General features: G+C 46.0%; 3 protein-coding genes and 1 non-coding gene across 7 annotated transcripts; 2 read left to right on the top strand and 2 right to left on the bottom strand.

The window, feature by feature from the left end:
* Positions 1-1102: 1102 nt before the first annotated feature.
* LOC135392009 (beta-hexosaminidase subunit beta-like) lies at positions 1103-10947 on the bottom strand. Of its 3 annotated transcripts, XM_064622618.1 has the most exons (14): positions 10746-10947; positions 7864-8110; positions 7762-7797; positions 5133-5201; positions 5011-5060; positions 4834-4944; positions 4464-4562; positions 4225-4363; positions 3323-3515; positions 2980-3136; positions 2141-2336; positions 1986-2076; positions 1572-1676; positions 1103-1300 (listed from the first exon to the last, which is right to left on the bottom strand). In XM_064622618.1, the coding sequence occupies exons 1-14, from the start codon at positions 10851-10853 to the stop codon at positions 1252-1254; spliced, it is 1650 nt and encodes a 549-aa protein (XP_064478688.1). In that variant the 5' UTR covers positions 10854-10947; the 3' UTR covers positions 1103-1251. The 3 variants fall into 3 exon arrangements, with proteins under 3 accessions (XP_064478688.1, XP_064478687.1, XP_064478689.1); XM_064622617.1 differs by having other exon boundaries at positions 7762-8110; XM_064622619.1 differs by lacking the exon at positions 4834-4944.
* Positions 10948-12383: 1436 nt separating this feature from the next.
* Positions 12384-13303, top strand: LOC135392008 (charged multivesicular body protein 5-like). Its single transcript, XM_064622616.1, has one exon. The coding sequence runs from the start codon at positions 12528-12530 to the stop codon at positions 13185-13187; it is 660 nt and encodes a 219-aa protein (XP_064478686.1). The 5' UTR covers positions 12384-12527; the 3' UTR covers positions 13188-13303.
* Positions 13304-15570: 2267 nt separating this feature from the next.
* LOC135392007 (large ribosomal subunit protein uL3-like) lies at positions 15571-19146 on the bottom strand. 2 transcript variants are annotated; one of them, XM_064622615.1, is made up of 7 exons: positions 19070-19146; positions 18504-18696; positions 17146-17699; positions 16420-16620; positions 16140-16235; positions 15827-15946; positions 15571-15646 (listed from the first exon to the last, which is right to left on the bottom strand). In XM_064622615.1, exons 1-7 carry the CDS (start codon positions 19070-19072, stop codon positions 15602-15604), a joined length of 1212 nt encoding a protein of 403 aa, XP_064478685.1. In that variant the 5' UTR covers positions 19073-19146; the 3' UTR covers positions 15571-15601. The 2 variants fall into 2 exon arrangements, with proteins under 2 accessions (XP_064478685.1, XP_064478684.1); XM_064622614.1 differs by lacking the exon at positions 19070-19146 and having other exon boundaries at positions 18397-18511.
* A 196-nt stretch (positions 19147-19342) lies between these two features.
* On the top strand, positions 19343-19426 carry Trnal-cag (transfer RNA leucine (anticodon CAG)). The gene has a single exon. It is a non-coding gene; the product is annotated as a tRNA-Leu (tRNA).
* Positions 19427-19677: the final 251 nt, after the last annotated feature.

The raw sequence follows: 19677 nt of genomic DNA, 5'->3' as shown, positions 1-19677 counted from the left end.
CCTCTATAATAATGAATAAAAATAATAATAGTGAAAAATATGTTAATACAGAAACTAGTAATGACTACTAAAAATTAAACATTGTAAATTACATAAGGTGTAATCGCGATGTTGTCTGAACAACTGTATGTCTACTATCCTTGCAGTTTAAAAATTTTAGTTTGTAGAAAGGTCGCTAAATCGATAGGCCAATATGCTTACGAATGACGTCATAGTGTTCGACAGCGCCACCAATTTGGTAGAGTTGAACTTTGCTCGAGGCTAGGGGCGAACAGGGTCACGCTCGAAAGCCACGATTGAGGAGACTACGATGCTCTTCTGAAAGGGACGCGACCTTCGGTCCTACTTTATTTTCAGTAGGAAGGAGGGAACAAGTGCCCATTCGTGGAACTCAGCTCTCCCCTTCCGATCTGTTTCGGTTTCAGTCTGTCTGCAAACTCACTGTGTGATTTCACATGATGATGATGATGAATCACATATGTGATTTCAGTTTTGATTTCTTTCGCGTGTTTCCACTGGCTACGCCATGTATATATTTAAAAAAGCGATACTCGTATCAGAATACTTTAATTGTACGGTCCTTGGAACTGTGTCAGGGATTTTGTTTTGTCTGTATGTTTAGTTTTTTTGTTTTGTTTGGTTTGGATATATGGATTTGTGTGCGTGTGTGGGGGAGAGGTTTGCTGATATTTTTTGGTCCACCCACATGGACCGATCCAGCTAGGATACTGTCGCATCCCGAACAGCCAGATTAGAGCCATTCCTCGCGAGAGCTTTTGAGACTTTTCTCCGCGTGTTCCTCAGGCACCTTCCAGGATTGCCTGCAACATGAAGCAATCCGGCAGAACCACCATTCGAGGAACAGAAATTGAGAGAGAGAGGGTTTGTGAGAGAGAGAGAGAGAGAGAGAGAGAGAGAAAAGGATAACTCAAGTGGGGAAGTCAGTTTTACGGTTCATGTACCACATTTGTCGTTCTTCCGGAGTCTTCCACAGAGGACATTTCGCTATGGCATCAGCCGACGAGGGTGTAGGATCAGCCCGCAGACAATGATAAGGAGGTCAATAAAACACTGCACCAGTCCACGTCACACAAGAGACATATTCACACGCACACATGTATACATTTATTGCACAGTTAATGTTGATTACTTTGATAAGTCGATCAAATCTGCAAAGTTAGTTTTGCAGTGGCAAGTCCATTAAAAGCGGCAGATGATTTCTGCAATATGCACACGACACACTCTTGCTTCCTAATCGGAACAGAAGCCGTTGAGGATTGGTTGAGCCGAAATACCACGTCTGAAAAGCCAGAACGAAACAAGTAGGTTATATGGCGTCCAACTAAATAAAGGTGGTGTGAAAGCTTTAGTGCAACTCGACACTTCGGAATATCAACTGACTACTGATTATGCCAATAAAGTGGCCAATAAACTCCCACGTTTTCTGAAAGTCAAGATAGCACAATGGTATTGTCGTCTGCTATCGCAGTTGACGCTTCTGACGCGCTTGACGATTCAACAACGCCTATAAGTATAGCGGATATGAGGATGTGGCGTTTTATTAAACATACCTAACCATGCGGCATCTCTGTTGATCGAGCCTAAAACTGGCGTCGTCCGTATTGTTAAAGGAAACACTGCTCCAGAGACGTTCTGCCACCGCGCATGCTCTTGGCCTGCATATTACATAGAAGGTCGGAAACTTTAGTTATACATTCTATACACTGCAGTCGACCACATGGTGATGCAACTATTGCTATGCGTGTTTTTTTTTGTTTTTTGTTTTTTTTGCGATGATTCAGGATGATTCAGGATAAACAAACAGCACGTACTTCCTTGTACAACCACTACATAACTTTTGTTTTAATAGATATATCGTTGACAGTTCCTAGGACGTTCGTCTGACAGATAACACAAGGCGTAACAGGGAACTACACGAGCACAAACACACAACTAGTACCGAAGTTACTGTGAAAATTTCTTACCACAATGTAGGAATTAAGTTGTTGCCGTCAATGTATTCTCCCCACACGGTGGCTTCACCCCCAACCACCAAATCTTTCTCCCGCTGTGTACCTGGAACGGAACGACGTCTGGCAACCCACAACTTACCTACCTCTCGAAAAGCAAGCTTACGTACCCTCGAAACTAGTGGGGTCACACTGGTAGTACCTCTTCCAGTCTTCTCCGTAGCTGATGTAGTTGAGGTACCAGCAAGCCGACAGCACCACCTGGTAACCTTTCCGAACTGTGCGAGAGACATGTTCACGCCAATTGTTCACTTCCGCGCACAGGGAAGAGTTCTTCCAGACGCCGACAAGTGTTCCTTCTGGCACCTGCGTGACATGGAAATCAGCTTCTGCAAGGAGACCACGTTTCATCCATCTACGTGGACGGGTATATACGTGGAAGAATGGGGGAAAGGGTTGTTAGCACGCGTCCTGGTCCGACTTCGGGAGATCGGAGGTGACATATATGTCCAGATAAATGGACAACACTCAGAGATCCGGAACCTCGACATGGTACGACGATCTTGGCGATTTTTCGCCGATCTTTTCGTGCCCCTTCCAGTGGCGTCACTAGGGCACGCGTCATCAGGTGCGGGAGCCCTCTGCGTCACCAGCAAGTGATCCGCTAGTGGGGCCCCCTCCCCATTAACGCATCACTTTCAAGAGATACACGATAACTATAGTCGTGTTCAATTTAAGGAGGAAAAGAAATCTAGTCCGTCAGCTCTCAAAATATTACTGCGCCGCGGATAGGATGGCTGGACACAGTGAGGTCACGCTGCCTCCTTGCGCCAGAAAGAGCCAATGATGCCGCGTGGTGGCGCTACAGTATTTCTTCCCCTTCTTGCCATTCCTCTTCCGCGCGCCACCCGGTGCGGACTGCACCGCCCTTGTGACGTCACTGGCACTTTCTACCATGCTACAGGATACTTTCGTTCCGAGTTCTTCCAGAGAACTCAGACGGCCTCACCTGGACATCGTTGTCTATCGGATCTTGCCAGATCATGAGCTTCGAACCAGACCCTTCGAGCTTCTCGAAAGTGCGCCTGATGTAGTACTGCTCAACTTCATTCACATCAGACATGCAATGCTGCTCCATGAATTCTTTGATCTCTGGACTGGACTTCCTGAAAGGGACGAGAGACATACAATCGAACAGCTTTGCGATCCGGACGCAGTGTATTATAGAAGTCGTTCTGTCGCATTCCTTTCGGAATTCGGCGTGAATTCGTTAACAATATTCCTCTCATGCGATAGTTCACAATCTCGACACGTGATACGCGACATGACCCTAACCCCACCGATCCACGTACCAGCAGTCGTAGCTTACTTCATCCATGCCAAGATGAAGGTACTCGTCTTTGAATGTATCAGCAACTTCCTTCAAAATCTCGTTTACGACGTCGTACGTGATGTTCTTCGTCGGATCCAGCATTTCAAACGCAGCGTGCTTCGGGTAGTTGGGGGTTCCTCGTGTTCCGTTACCGTAGCACGGTGTTAGCAGATCTTAAACAAAAATATCGTACACAGGATTTGTTCCAATTGCGCTATATTGCGAAATTGTAAGGAGAGATCTTATAGAGCTGAAGTTGGAAGAGAGAGAGAGAAATGGGGGAGGGGAGTAAAGGAATTGTAATGGTACGGTGCCATTACCAAGAATCTAAACTCAGACGCCACCGTTGCAGATGTAACTACAAGTGTAGCAACGCTATAGGTCTTTGCCGCTACAGTTAGCAGAATTCGGTGATATATAGCAGCAGCGTTTGGTGTTTCTAGGAATCTCATCCAATCCAAGCCAAAGGCTGTACTTGTCTTGTCGTCTGCTAGGTATCACCGTGAGACCTTGTATTATCCCCTTTACTGCAAGGAAGTTTTTGCCTCCACCGTGTAAGCATTCTATACTGAAAAAAAATGAAAAAATCCCACGAATGCTGCGCACGAACAATGAGTGAGATAACATTCGAAGTACGTTAGCGATATGGTATTCATCAGGGCGGCTCAGTTGCTAGCGTTGCTAAGACCAGGGATTTTCCCGGCACCTCCCACGTCCCCTTAAATGTCCCCTAAAGTGTCTTGCAACACAGGGCCAGAACAGGGGCAGATATACCTCACCCCCTCCCCTAGGTGATGAAAATCCTGGGAAAATCCCTATAGGTAGGACGTCCTTCGTTACGTTTCACCAATTACCATGAACGTTTGTGTCACGATGACCCACCGGGGAATATTTTTCCGAGCGCTTGCGTGTGCCCTGGGGTGTCGATCTCCGGAATTACGCGTATTCCGCGGAGCCTCGCGTATTCCACGATGTCTTGCACGTCCGCCTTGCTGTACACGTATCGCCGAGAGAATGCGCTCTGAAACAGGAATGTTTGCTGTCCTTAAACTCCCGGATAGAAATGTGACATACAGCATCGAAATCCTATCCGTCTACAATGAAGTTTCCTCTTCGGTTACCTCGGTTAAGTTGGGAAAAGTGCGTAGTTCCAGAGGCCAGGACTGATCGTCCACGATGTGCCAGTGTAAGACATTGAATTTGTTGTAAGCCATGGCGTCCTGTGGTGACAGAAATTATTTCCCGTGTTACGGATTCGTCGTTTTTCCGATTTCCTCACTAACGCACACGGAAGCAGGAGCGGATCCAGGATTTTTCTGAGGGGGTCCCTGCCTTGGAAAGCATGCTATTATATTACTAAGGTCAATTGATACTGTGTGTAACGACTGAAATTGAGGGGGGTCAGAACAACCGGACCCCCCCCTAAATCCACCCCTGCACGGGAGTGCTACAAGAAAGGGTACAGTGCTAGAAGTGCTACAGCGTCCGTACCAGGTTTTGCTTGATCACATCAACGGGCAGAAAGTGTCTGGCGCTGTCCACGAGAATACCGCGAAAACCGAATCGTGGGAAGTCTTCTATTTCAGTCGCGTTTATCAACAACTGAAAAGCATTAATGTCCGCGTTTCAGCAATGGTTCTAGAATACCGTTTCACAACTGGCTCTCACCTTCCCCGTCTTATCTTCCTCGTACACTAGCTGGCTGAATGTCTCGAGCCCTGCAGAGGGAAGAACCTTGTACTTACCAATGATCGGTCTATCTGCACACAAGCAACATTGGATTCACCTGCCTCTCAAGGCTCCCCAAACTGTCTGAGACTTCAACACCGCCTCTCCTTCGTCGGGAACTTCAAGAGTGTCTAGAAGACAGCACGAGCCACACATTAGCTGGGAAGGTCACGACTAATCCCGCCGATGGGTCAGGTATTGCGTACTATAGCCCATTCCAACGCTCTTCCATCGATGTCCCAACTACATCCCAAGAAAGATATTGAGGGACGAGGAGGCCAACAAGTTGGCGGCCGCGGCACCAAGTTGCTCAGATACATCGCCTCCATCGAAGGCGGTGAACGGTGCCCGTCTATAACGGTGTTAACTGATAACGGTGTTACTTATAGGGTTCTTTCACTGACGCCAGTACTCGATAGATGGCACCGTATATAGCTTTGAAAAGGCGAAAGCACAGCCATGTTGTGTATAGTTCCGGCGCAGTGCAGTTTCGGTTTCCATCTGCTAATATATACTGTTTTGAAGACTGCCAAATTTGAAAATATGAAAGTCACAATGATACCCTAAAACATATCATTCACACAGTAGCAGCTATCTTAAAGTGCCATTCCGGACTCGGAAAACAGCGTTTATTTTATTTAGTCCATGAAAAGAAGGTGCCTCAAGGATTCTACACGCGAAATTTCAATCCTGTTTACGAACGCTGTACATTTCTGACAATTTTTGACGATCTGCTGAGCCTCCACAAGTTTCGATGACGCGGGGAGCGGGTGACGTAATCATAAGCCCACAAATTGCAAAGATGTCACGTTCTGGAGAGGACACTCGTCTCCTAGCAACGACGCCGGCGTCCGGGGAGGGTCACGTGGTGGAGAAGTCACGTGACACTGATCGAAAGAGGGGAAAATGGAGGAGATATCTTCTCCTTCCTTTGAGTTTTCTCGAAGGTCGGAGCGGTCGGATGATATGTCACGTGGGGCTCCGCTAACGGAGTGCAAAAAGTGAGCCCCCCGGAAGACGCGAAGGGCAACGACGTTGCCAGATGAGAGCCGGGCGCTCCGTCGAAGCCTAACTTGACGTCACAGTTCTCAAAAATAAAAATTAATTTTCTCTAGCTTTCGCGTCACGTAGAGCCAAAATATTTTGCAGGAATGTAAAGTGAGACAAGAAGATTTCAGAAACGTAACTTTTGCAGGATTCTGAAGACACGAGATTTAGTCCGTAGTGGCACTTTAACAACATCCAGTGAACGGTGAATGCGATGACGTCAGAAAGGCCATGACCGGAAATCCGCTAGCAACTGCGGCACGAGTGACATCATATGGCAGGCTTTCAGATAAAGCAGGACGCGGAAAGCACTTTGGTCACTTCCTCTTCACGTGCTCATACGTCATATATGTCGTCTGCGTGCCGTGCGTGGGCGAATATCGAAAATATGAGAAGTCCAGGTTCGAATTCTCGAACTTGATGTCTATATTTTGTGAACTACCATAACAGTGCAGGCGTAGCCAGAAAAAAAAATATTATTTGAGGGATTCTATGGGGACTTTACATGGGGAAGGAGGTTTTCACCCTCGTTTCCCTCTCCCAAATGCACTACCAAAAGTACAATTTCGGAGAGGATTCGAACCCCAAAAACCTGCAACCTGGCTATACACCACTGTACCATAATTGAACCTCTGTATGCAATAAGGGGATAAGTAGAAAAATCCCAAACCGAGGAAAGGGGGCCTGATCTGATTGTCCGTCCCATTGACACACATGCATGTCCCGTTTCTTACCCTCCTGTAGCGGGCCAATAAATTGCAATACGGTCCTACATTTTCTTTGGCAAATGTAAATACTGGTATGTACAGGGTTAGTCTAGCAAACGTTACACATTTTGATCGCATCATAAAAATAGAAGACAGGGTTTATTCAACACCAAACTTTGCAGACTGGTAGCCATTTGTCTGAAGTTTTGTTGGAATTTTTTGTGAGCATTATGGTCCTGTAGAAGAAAAATTTAAAATCGAGCAAAATTTCACTATATGCATTTTCTATGGCCTATCTTGCTCAAAAGGCGCCATTTTCTGCTGTGTGCGCTTTAGTTTCATTTCACCACACACAGGTGGCACCATCATACAGACCAAGACTGGAACAGGAGGATTGGTGCATAACGTCAGAATCGGCATGTCACATCGTTATAGGCAGCGCTACCTGTGTGAAGTGATGTAAATGTGAAGCAGACACCAGAAAAAATTGCGGTGTTTATGGGGGATAGGCCATTGAAAACGCATGGGGCGAGATTTTGCTTTATTTTTAATTTTCTTTCTACATAACCATAGCGCTTACAAAAATTTCGAATGAAACTTCAGATAAACGGCTATCAGTTGCAGAGTTTGGGATGGGTCAAACCTAGTCGTCTATTTTTACAGTGCGATCGAAATGTGTAACGTTTGCTAGAATAACCCTGTAGATGTCATTGCAGCAAAAATAGTGAAAAGGGGATAAGTCGACTTATCTCCTTATTGCATACAGAGGTTCAATTACAGGCGACTTAGGGTCATCAGGTGAGTACAATTAATTCACAAGTCAACCACTATGATGTCGCTGACGGCCTGCTTGGCTCAAAAAAACCCGACTTCTTATTCAAAGGAAATCCATAGTCCTTAATTGTAGGCAATAGCGCTGAAGGTAAGAACAACTCACACGTTTCATTTTGCCCGTGACGTGGGTATTGGCAGTAGATACAAGAGATAAACTGATGTTCTGAGGCTGGAACAACATAGAGGGGACAGATACAAACAAAGTGTTCGTCTTTAAACCTGTCCACTACAACGTGAAGTCCTGGAAGGGGAGATCTTACATCCTCTTTGCATATTGGCTTCGAATTAAGGAAAATTATGTTCCTGTATCGTCCCATGGCCTTGGCAATGACGTCACACGTGTCTGCGTTGGACGTGACGTAGAACGTATCCGGATCCAGAATGAGCTGACGGTTGGACGTGTTCCAATTCTGCGGTGCCGGCCATGGACTTCCAGGGACGGCTCGCTCTCCCTAGAAGTCAAGCGAAGCCAGCGTGAAAGAATGAAGTCACCGAGAAGGTTAGCCAGATGCAGATCATCACGGCCAGCTGTACGACTGCTCTCCTACAGCTGGCTAACCTTTTCAGTGACTTCCTTATTCTTGCATAATTAATTTCTTAGGCAGTCGAGGCTTTCTACGTATTTGTCATCCCTATATGTGTTCCAGCCAGAGAACAGCAATTCCTATCGTGTTCAAGCCAGCGTGTTAGTCCTGCGCTCCAAAGCTGATACTACTAAGAAATCTATTTATCACTGCCCATCAAGGGGCGGTTTTCGGACCCCACTTTCGGGTGTGTGTGTGTGTGTGTGTGTGTGGTGGGGGGCGCTCGCCCTTCCCCTTGAACCTGCTACCGTTTCCATCAACAGTTTCCATCATCGACAAAAGGTCGGCGTCCCCTTTTGCGCTAAGAAAACCTATTTTGACTCATTTGTACCAAAGACATCACAACAATGGAACCATCTTCCTAGTCATATCACCTCCATCACTGATAGCGCACAGTTTAGAAAATCGCTGTTTGATCACTTTAATGTAACATAACCTGCATACCGGGTTTCCAGTTGAGTAGTGGTGATATTTGTTCATTCAGTATTATTGTTAATTCTTTTTTCTCCTTTTTTTTTTCTTTTATTGAACTTGTTTCTGTTCCACTAGTGTTTACCAGCTTTGTATTATCCTGCTCCACCTCTTTAATGCTGTAAAGCCCTGAGGGTACTCAAATAAATAAATAAATAAACAGTGGGCGCGGAACATCTGCTAGTTTGCCTCGTCTAATGTGTAAACTATTTAGACCCACGTAAAAATTTTGAGCAGCTGCAAATATTCCTTCGGTTCCGCTGCGCCTACTACGTTTTTCTTTATTGTTTCAGCATATAATTTATTAGTGAGATAAGTATATAGATCACCAATCTTGCATATATTCACTGTTCCGAGATCTCTCTTTCTCCGAGCAAGCAATATTATATCCTCTACGTTGCTATACACTACAACAGTATACCAGAACAGTAATGTAGCCGGAAAACTATTTCGGAAAGGGGCATTCTACAGGGACAGTGAACCATCGTTATTATGACCATGGTCGTTCCCGATACTTTTGGTCATAATGCGGAATTGTCATATTAACGGGGGGGGGGTTGCAGAGGTTTCACTGCATTGTTCCCCGTGAGTATGGTCGTAAGGCGCGCATGTCAGATTAACGGGGGTCATATTAACGAGGGTTCACAATTTATTACGTGGAGGTGGAAGATTTCACCCTTGTGTTCCCCAACTGAACTACTAAAGACACAATTTCATGGAGTTTGAACCCCCCAAAACCTCGCCGACTACGTCTCTACACTAGGATATGCCCTTTCCACTCTGAACACCCAACCATAGGCGTCCTATAGCTCACATAGAGAATCTCTTATACCTTACACCAGATTCGGGGGTTGCTACACATCATCCCACGTTATCCCAGATAAACGTAAATGACGGTTCTTTGCACAGATGTGAAACTGCATTCGAAGTTTCATAGCAAAGAGGGTAATAGAAGTGGAGAAAATGGGCACCTCGAATAGCGAAACTCACGCGGCTCTGACATCACAGCTCTCGCTGTCCCCAGTGAGGCAACGCACGAGTTAGTCACGTGCTTACGGCTGCCAATGGGAATGGACGCAACTGTGAGCTCTGTGACGTCTGCGCTTTGCTCGGGAGTGTGTTCGAAGGCTTGTATCTCGCTAAGTAAGACACGTAGAATGATAATTCTTTTTTCCTCAGTATTCTGGCATGCAGTACAATGCGTCCATGATGTAATAAACCACGTCTATGAAAGTGTTCCAACCCCTTTAAGACAGGAATATCTCAACACCCACCAGGGAGGTGTACACCCTCCCTGGTTCTTTGCGACGCGATTTTTGGGTACTGCTCGACGCTGCAAGGAATGCAAACAAGCCGCTCACTGGAACATGTCGGCAACCTTGAAACGTGATAGTAAAAACGAAATCGAAAGCATATCCTTGAGACTGAAGAGGAAGCGCTAGAGACACTGGTAATCTTCATCAGCTCGCTTGCGCACTTATATTTTGTTCAACGGTGATAGTAAAACTTCCGCAGTTCCATTATTAGGGTGTTTTTGTAAATTAAAAGTTGTTTATGATAACGTGTACGATAAGTTGATAAGCCACTCGGAGTCTCCCTGTGAAATGGCTTACATCGCATTGCTGAACCCAGAGGCGGATCCAGGATTTTTCTGAAGAGGGTCCTGCCTTGGACAGCATGCTATTACACCATCAAGGTCAATTTAAACTCTATGTAACGACTGAAATTGAGGGGGTCAGGACATCCGGACCTCCCCCCCCCCCCACACACACACTAAATTCGCCCCTGGCTGAACCTGGATTTGGCATCTTTGATCGTACCGTTTTCGCAGATTGCATCCGATTTCCAAAAGCCATAGAAGCCACAAGGATGTATATACTTATATGATTTTAATGCCTAAAGTCCCCTATTTTGTTTTCGTCATCAGCATCCGCGGCACTGATTTCCCGTCACCAACGTAGAGCAAGCAGACGACAGAGCGTCGTCTGCTATCGCTTCAATCGACCAAGGCGTTGAACGTAGTACCACTCACCGGAAGAGGCAGACGGACTTCAATGTAGGTAATCTCAGCAAAACACCACAACGTTCTACCAAGTAATAGCAAAAATACTCGAATCCAGAGTATCTGCAACAACGACATGGCAACTTGCCCAACGAATTCAGGCTTCTACTACATGCGCAGATCAGACGGATCAGACAACTGAGAGACTGGCTGATTTGTTTGTGTACGTCTAGAGCACCCTACCTTGGCAGGCGTGGCGGCGTGGCCGCGCCGATCGTAGTAGTCGCCCCCTACCGACGACACATGCGTACCGCGGTCCTTTCAAACTTTCGCGATTTCGAATTGGGTACCACTACCGCCACTTCCTTCCACAACAATAACTAAAGAGAAAAAAACATAATTGGGAGTAGATAAAAAAAAAAAGAAAAGATGGAAAGTAGTTGCGTTGGTGCCAAATTCTCGACGATTAGCTAGACTAGACCCTTAGCATAACGTTACATCAGGCAAGACGACATCAATCAAGTTCCTTTGTAAGATAAACGAAAACTGGAAAAACGGTTTAGGGCATCGTGGTGTACTGTTACACACATTGGACTGAATCATTTTAAGACATCTGCAACTATAAGACGAAACTAGCAGGCGATTATCGTATGAGCCTTGTGTCTGCTAGCATCTTCGATATACGTACCGCACTGGTGAGCACCGGATAAAACGGGTTGTGCCGCCGAGTTGCCCGGCGCGCACCGAGAAAAATCGGCCGCGCGACGGAGTGCAATCCCACGAACCACCCTGACGAGACGTGTGATGGAACAACAGGATCGCAACAAAGATGGAATATGTCTCAACCAATGAGCTTATGCCAGGTCGAGCTGGCTTTTATCAGATTGTAACTTGTTGGGGTTCATGAGCCACAATAAGTGCCACATACGTATGTGCTGCCTAACATGGACAAGGGCAGCATTACGACAGGCAAGGGTTAAAACAAGTAGTTTCGTTCTTATTTCTGATTAAATTCTTTGATAGGGCAGCTTCCTTCTGTTCGGGGGTCAAGGATATGATGAATGGGGAATCATCGCCAGGGACGAACGATACTCTACCCCATTGCTGGTTTGTGGTGATGTGTGGAATGAAATTAATGAGGTGCTTCATCGACATGAACAGGGCATTAAAGCGCCAACAAACTGCGGTGTAGCGATGTTGCAGTTCCATCGAGCTTGAGGATGTGGTAAGGGCAGGAACACAAAACGTACAGCACTGTGTGTAAGGGAGACAGAAAACCAAGAGGGAGAGAAAGAATGTACTTCTGCGTCCTGGCGAAAGTGAATATGATGCTCTGGTTTGAGTCTAGTCCTGTCTACTTGTGTTCCTGTCCCTACCACTACCTCAAGCTTGGGGGAATGATACCACCAGCAGTTTATCTATAGTTTATTGGACATTGCTTTTACTCTGGGCACCAGCGGTGTGGAGCATTGCGCCCTGCTGGTTCCGGGGCAACTCCAGTGCAGGCAGTCGAAAAAAAAAAAAAGGGTGTCTCACAAAACATTTAGAAAAAGAAAAACAAGATTAAATGTCGGTACGAATAGCGTGAACGCAACTCATCGTTTGGCCACAATGTACCATTATCGATCCGTTTCCGCTTTCACAACTCTTCAAGCGCATCAGCGTAGCCAAGTCCAAGTCAAGCCAAGATTATCACTTCCTGTCCAAACATCAGAAATTGCGATATTCATCTCATGATCTCATCCACCCATTAAATCCGCAAATCTTCGCATCGTCTTGTCACCGTAAGCAAGCACCGAGAGATCGCGAAAGATGAACCGCTTGTTCGGCCGCACTAAAGCGAAAGAACCGCCGCCAAGCCTAACGGACTGTATTGCGGGCGTCGACGGGCGAGCCGAGTCTGTTGACAAGAAGATACAACGCCTCGATGCTGAGCTAAAGAAGTACAAGGACCAAATGGCCAAAATGCGCGAGGGCCCCGCGAAGAACATGGTGAAGCAGAAGGCTATGCGTGTCCTCAAACAGCGCAAAATGTACGAACAGCAGCGAGACAACCTAATGCAGCAGTCGTTCAACATGGAACAGGCGAACTTCGCAACGCAGACTCTGAAGGATACGAAAGTCACGGTGGACGCTATGAGGACGGGAGTCAGAGAAATGAAACGGGAGTACAAGAAAGTCAACATCGACGACATCGAGAATGTCCAGGATGAGTTGGAAGACATGCTGGATCAAGCTAACGAGGTGCAAGAAGCGCTGGGAAGGTCCTACGGCATGCCCGAAGTTGACGACGACGAGCTCGAGGCAGAGCTGAACGCTTTGGGCGACGCGTTGGACGAAGACACGTCGTACCTCGACGCCGCCAGTGCCGCGCCCACCATTCCCACAAAGGAACCAGGCGCGGACAGCACCGTCAGTAACGACGGTGTATTGGTCGACGAGTTCGGCCTGCCCAAGATCCCTGCTTCTTAAAAACTTGCGTGCAGTGGAAGAAGTGGAAATTCGTTGCATGTATATGGGCAATTTGTAATGTCCGCTCGTTGTACTCCTTTTAAAAATTGAGAATAAATATGCTTATCCGTGCAATATCATATGCCTTCACCTCAAGGTTGTCATCTCAGGCACTGGAGGAATAGTAACATTTGTCAAATGATAAAACAAGAAGGGTGTGTTGATAACTTGAGTACGCATAAATGTGCACTAAAAAAATCCTGAAACATGCGTGAAACTTCGCGCAGAAAATGTTCGAAATATGCAGGAAAACTCCTCAATATATGCAATGTTTTTTATCATCCTCTGTATAAAAACAATGCATCATATGCCTACTTCCCTTTTTTTCCTAAATTAGCATTTTATTAGGGGTGACACGGTAAAATAAAATAGTCCTCCTTCAGCAGCGCACAACATGGAATACTTGCGCCACAGATAGAAATCATGGAGCTGAAGGCTTTGCGTTCGGCACTACATGACACTGCAGATTAAAATGCAAACGCCACCAGTACGGTCCTCCAGCGGCAGCCATGGTATGGGCTGAACACCACACCTCAACCCACAGAAACATTGAAAATAAATATTTGATTCTGACCAGAATTTTCGTGAAAAAGGACCAGAAGGCTTCCTGAAACCAACAAAACCATCCATGAAAACAGAATAAGTAAGCTCTCGAACCTGAAAAAAAAAAAAAAAAAAAAAAAGCGAATATCCACTATGCACGCATTTTCATGCAAAATGTGCCATATCGTCCGAAACATTATTACGTACAGTCAGTCCAAACCAAGACATTTAGATGTATTTTCACCATCCAGATATGAAACCGTTTCGAGCAAAAAACATTCACACGCAAATCCTTGCTCTAGTGATAGCTGAACATAAGTTATGAATGCGCATGGAGACAAGGACAAAACGAAAGAGACATGCGTTTCACTACAGCTGACGTTTAATAACAAAGACCTGCCTCCCAAATCCCCTTCAAGGAAAATGGTCCTGCTACAGTAAAACTCTTGAGCAGGTTAAAGCAATGATGAGGAAGAAAACGACACGAAGTCCTGCCATTTCTGTAGAGCATTCGTTCTCATCTGTAGAGTGGTTGTTCAGTTCAGGTAGGCTGTCGGACAGTAGTTTCGAAAAGCTGTTGTCCCTGCAAGACAATAAAGCTTTTTGGTAATGACATTTTCAACTATTCATATTTCTTTGATAGCAAATTTCAACAGTGACATGGATGTAAACCTTGAACATTTGAATATTGAATATTCTACCTTGAATATTTTTCATGGGTATCCTGAAAGTGCAAGGATGATTGTATCATGTGCGCCAAAAACTCATCAAATCTTATTGAGCGGGAGTTCGTAAGTAGTGAGTTCGTTCGCGAAGTATTTAAAGATTGTTGCAACATTCAAATAATTTTACTAAAAAACAAGCTTTTGTACAGACAGACAACCCCACCCAAGAGCTTGTTTTTCAGCAAAACAAATCATTTGAATGTCTCGATCTCTCTATATACGTTATCTTATTTACTCGAGAGTGCTAGACTTTTCCCATTTTTGCTTGTTAGATCCGTTATTAACAAATACCTCAATATGTCCATCACATGTAAAAGGTGTGGCTTGCACCAAGATTACCTCATCAACAGTAAAAATAGTTCACAAATTTAAGGACCTGCTTGGATGGACTTATGCTTTGACAGGTGTATCAGCTACGGAGTAAACAAAACCGAAAGAAAGCTGTCCATGAGCTCCAAATTTCATCACATTATCTGCACTGCATGGATTCCCCCTGTACTTGAGCACACAGAAATTGCCTGGGGGTCCCAGCACCAACAGTACATAATCTGTCTACACGAGTTTTATTTACAACACATACGCCTAAAGTAACCCACCCAGGAAATATCTGTTACTGAAAGTCCAATGCTACTTGATATTGATGTAGCCAAATAATACAATCTCAATGAGCAAGGTGAACTCCTCAAACAATGCCATTCTTGCATCTGTTTTGTCACCAACCTACCTTCAAACTAGGGCATGATCATGATCCATCTTGCAGATAATATTGCACACTAAACATGTGCACCTTCTACATTATTCCATGTCAGTGAGTCATAATTGAACCACTAAGCTGCAGTCTATAGTGCTACTTATGTATTGGCAATAACACCTTGCCACACATGCAGAAAACTCCAGACAGACACAAGCAGAAACGAGTTACACGCTCAGGGTTGATGTAGTCCACAAGTCCGCAAACTTTGATTGCATATTGCGGAAAACGAAAAGGGCGCCAGTGAAACGAGAAAAGTTTTCAGTGCAATCCGTTCACAGGATTGCAACAGGTACAGACAGTACTGAATACAGACAGCAAAAAATTTGCAACAAAACTGTTCTTTATTGTCCACCTCAAGCTGCCACTTCTTCCTTGAGCCTGTCCTTCTTGAGGGGGCCCTAGAGAATAAAAAACAGCATAATTAGCCACTGCAACCGCAGTCACAAGGACACAAATGGCTGACAACCAAATATCAGAAGGAAGGCAGTATGAAGACAGTCAGCAGCTTATTAAGACGCTCATACTTTCATCACCACACCCGTTTAGCCACACGCAGTGTTCAGACCACAAAAACCCACCATGAAACTGAGCTTCTCCGCGGCGGTCTGGAAGCGGCCGTGACCAAACTTGGACGACGTGTCGATGAACTTGAGGTTGATCTTCTCCAGGGCAGTCCTCTTGGTGTGCACCAGCAACGACTGAAAAAAATATTTTAGAAATATTGAGAAAAAAATTCATAAACCAAACAAACGTGACTTTGAAGCAGCTGTGCTTCAGGCCTATCATTGAAAAAATACTGATCACGGATTTGAGTCAGAATACATTGGCTCTAGTTATTCATCACGACGACACACGTAGCCAGCCACAGGGTTGCCAGATTGGCTCGCTCACCTTCCTCATGGTGATGACCCTCTTCTTGGGTCCCATGATGCACCCCTTGACCATGACGTAATCGCAGTTCACCTCTCCGTAGTGAGGAAAACCGCCCTAAAAAACAAAAAAACATAATAAGCACACACACACAAACACGACAGATGAATCATCAAAACCCGCACAGGTCAGACCGCCTTAGTTCTAACTCTAACCCTCACTGATCGTCAGGATCATCTTCGACATTATCATCATCTAGAGCCGTTGACGGAGGGGTGGGCGTGCGGCAGAGGAAACTCACCATGGGGGTGATGCTCTTGTTGGAGGTGTCGTAGTCGGTGGAGGCGTTGTTCATCACCAGCTTGCCGTCCTTCTTGTGGATCCCCTGGCCAATGCGGTAGATCTTCTTGTTGATCTCCGTGCGGTGGTGGTAACCCTTCTGACCGGCACGGGCCACAGTGAACTGGACCCTGCTCGGATGCCACGCTCCGATACAGGCCACCTGCAAAGGAGTCCCTTCGTGTTAAATAAAGCCCTCGAACCGCAGCAGACGACAGCCACTGGAAGCCTGTCCCACGACCTACTAGGACATAACGACCATGTCATAATCGGCAACCCTGTAAGGGGCTCGTTCGCATGATCTGCTACTGATCGGCCCACGAGATCTGCATCATGATTGGACAATGAAAATCCGAATTTTGAACGCAAAAGAAGCAGACTCACGGCTACCGTAGCAGACGACAGCAACAACTGTAGCTGTCGTCTGCTACGGTAGCCGTACGTCCCCTATGAAAACGCAGAGAAATAGAACAGAACACATTGAATCGAGAATAGAATGAAACATCTGTGGAATATTCACCGCTAGTACAAAAATACTAAGGTAAGCTGAAGTGCAAAGTATTGCAGAATAACAAGTCTGACTAGTAGCGCCACCACTAGCTGCCAAATGCGGCGCTGGGAAGGGGTGCCAATGACATGGCCGTCATAATCTTGTAGGTCACGACCCGTCCACGGCGGACGACCTCACCTTCCGCAGACCCTTGTGAGTCTTGCGGGGCAACTTCTTGGTGTGCCAACGGCTGGTGACCCCCTTGAAGCCCTTGCCCTTGGTGACTCCGATGACGTCGATCATCTCGTCCTGGGCGAAGACCTGGGTGACCGGGATCTGCTTCTCCAGGTGCTCCCGGGCCCACTTGATCTTGGCTCCGACGGTGCCCCCGTTCACCTGGATCTCCATGATGTGGGCCTTCTTCTGGCGGCGCCTCATCAGCTTCATCTGGGTGTGGGCGAGCACGCGGATGGAGGTGCAGTACTTCTTCATCTTCTTGAAGTCCCGGTCAATCTCCTTCTTGCCCGTCTCGTCCTGCCACTTCTTGCTGGACTTGGTGAAGGCCTTCTTCTTGGACTTGTACCAGTTCTTGTAGAAGCGACGGCGGCACTCCTCGCTCAGGTGCTCGGCCCAGACGGTCTTGAAGGAGCGCATGCCCTTGGGGGTCTCCATGTAGCCGACCACGCCGACGATCACCAGGGGAGGAGTCTCCAGGATGGTGACTGGCTCCACCACTTCCTTCTTGTTCACCTCTGCAGAAAACCGGACACAAAGCTAGTACAAAAGAGCATATTCCCTATCCCGTCCTATCCCATATTTTCAAGAAAAAACTGACTTAGGCCCAGTTTCACCAATGCCGATTAACGGTCCCTGAACTTGAATTTAACGCTCAACTCTGCTTCACTAAAGTGAGTTCTTGTCACTGAAACATTCGTCGTGTCACCAACAAAGATTTGGAAAAAGAATTGTTTTTAAGTTTCAGCAACCCTTGATCTCAATTCAAAGTTAACAAAAGTTAGGCCTTAATACTGGATATGATCCATGCCCTACTAGAATCTTCCTACAAGCAGTGCATGTTTCATGGGGCACACATTCTCACAAAAAACTAATATCCACAACCAAAAACATGCACTTTACAAACACAAGAAAAAAATCTGCATAGCATGGATAGAGTTTTTACTATAAATCGCTTCAGACAATCCAACTCATCTGAAATCCCGATAGTGATTGGAACTTCCAACGGTTGTGCTAGACCACACTTAGTTCCGTTATTAAAACCAAAATCTTCACAACGCAGATCAATCATTCAGAACGCTAGCGTTGTTGCAGATACTGTACTACATGAAGTACGCTGTGGTCGACAAAGTAACTCTGGTTTGTTATCTTCATGGCTCATTCTTCATAATTACCGAAATAGGCCTAGGCTACTTGTGCTAGTGCATTCATTACCTCAGTCAGACATTTTGGTGGCTACCCAGCCGCAACAGCATGCACGTGGCAAGTATACCAGAGGTGCACCGTCTTTGAAAGACGGACTGGGTTTCCAGTACACTTACTGGAGCCGGGCTTGTCCACTTCACGCACGATGTGGGTCATGCCTGCCTTGAATCCCAGGAAGGCCGTCAGATGGACGGGCTTGGATGGGTCATCCTTCGGGAAAGCCTTTACCTTTCCACGATGACGCTTGCTTCGCTTCTTGGGCACAAAGCCCATAGAGCCATGTCTCGGGGCCGAAAACTTTCGGTGAGACTGAAATATATGCGTGCGAGGGGATTTAGCCCACGTGGATCGCAGACGAGGTAGACGGGGACTGGCATGCGATCGACAATACCAGAAATTATGTATCGACCAGGACAATTATTATTACCGCTTGGGGAGAGTAATGCTTAAAAGTACGTGTTAATTTTTTCTCAATATAAACAGTCTCGACAGTCAGTTTGCGAAGCCCCCCTCATCTTGTTAAGTTTACCTCGCAAATTACTACAAATACCATAAAATATAGTTTTTGGGTGAACTAAATCGACACTCACATCGTGTTTTATGGTTACAGTTTTCTCGATGGCACATTTCGAAGAAGAAATGATCCGATTGAAAATTACTAACAGAGCAAGAAGATACTCACCATCACGACAGCTTGAACAGAAAAGAAGAGACCAACGTAAGGAAGGGAATGCTGGGAAGTCCGACCGGCGGAAGCGCGTGGCGCTCTCAAGTGTACGTTGCAGGAAGACAAAGGAAAGGCAAATAGCGAGTTGCAGTGTTGTAATGGACAGCGTTGACAGTACAAATAATCCGCAAATATAACACGAACTATATTTACGTAAACACAATATAAATATGTATATTTCTTTCTGAACCAGCTATATATATATTCTCTTGCAACCCCGATAAATGTGTCAGGATGGCCGAGCGGTCCAAGGCGCTGCGTTCAGGTCGCAGTCCGGTTCTCCGGGCGTGGGTTCGAATCCCACTTCTGACATGAATATTTTTTTCCGCCTTGCTATTGATATTTATAAAGCAAACTGAACGCAACCCCACTTGCACGCACGCACGCACACCGGTTGTTCAGAACCTTTTCTATTCTAAGTGCAGGGTGCTGAAGAATTCCAGCCACCCTGCATCCTATGTTTTGAAAGTTGCTTCCTCTGGACAGGCCGAGAGAATTTCAAACTTTTCGCTGTTTTTTTCGTTGACCCTCATGTGGTCATTAAGGGAAATGTAGCTGATGCT

This window comes from Ornithodoros turicata, chromosome 4, assembly GCF_037126465.1.
Source record: "Ornithodoros turicata isolate Travis chromosome 4, ASM3712646v1, whole genome shotgun sequence".
NCBI classification, from domain to species: domain Eukaryota; kingdom Metazoa; phylum Arthropoda; class Arachnida; order Ixodida; family Argasidae; genus Ornithodoros; species Ornithodoros turicata.
Note: the sequence above shows the minus strand (reverse complement) of the source record. Positions and strands in the feature narration are given on the sequence as shown.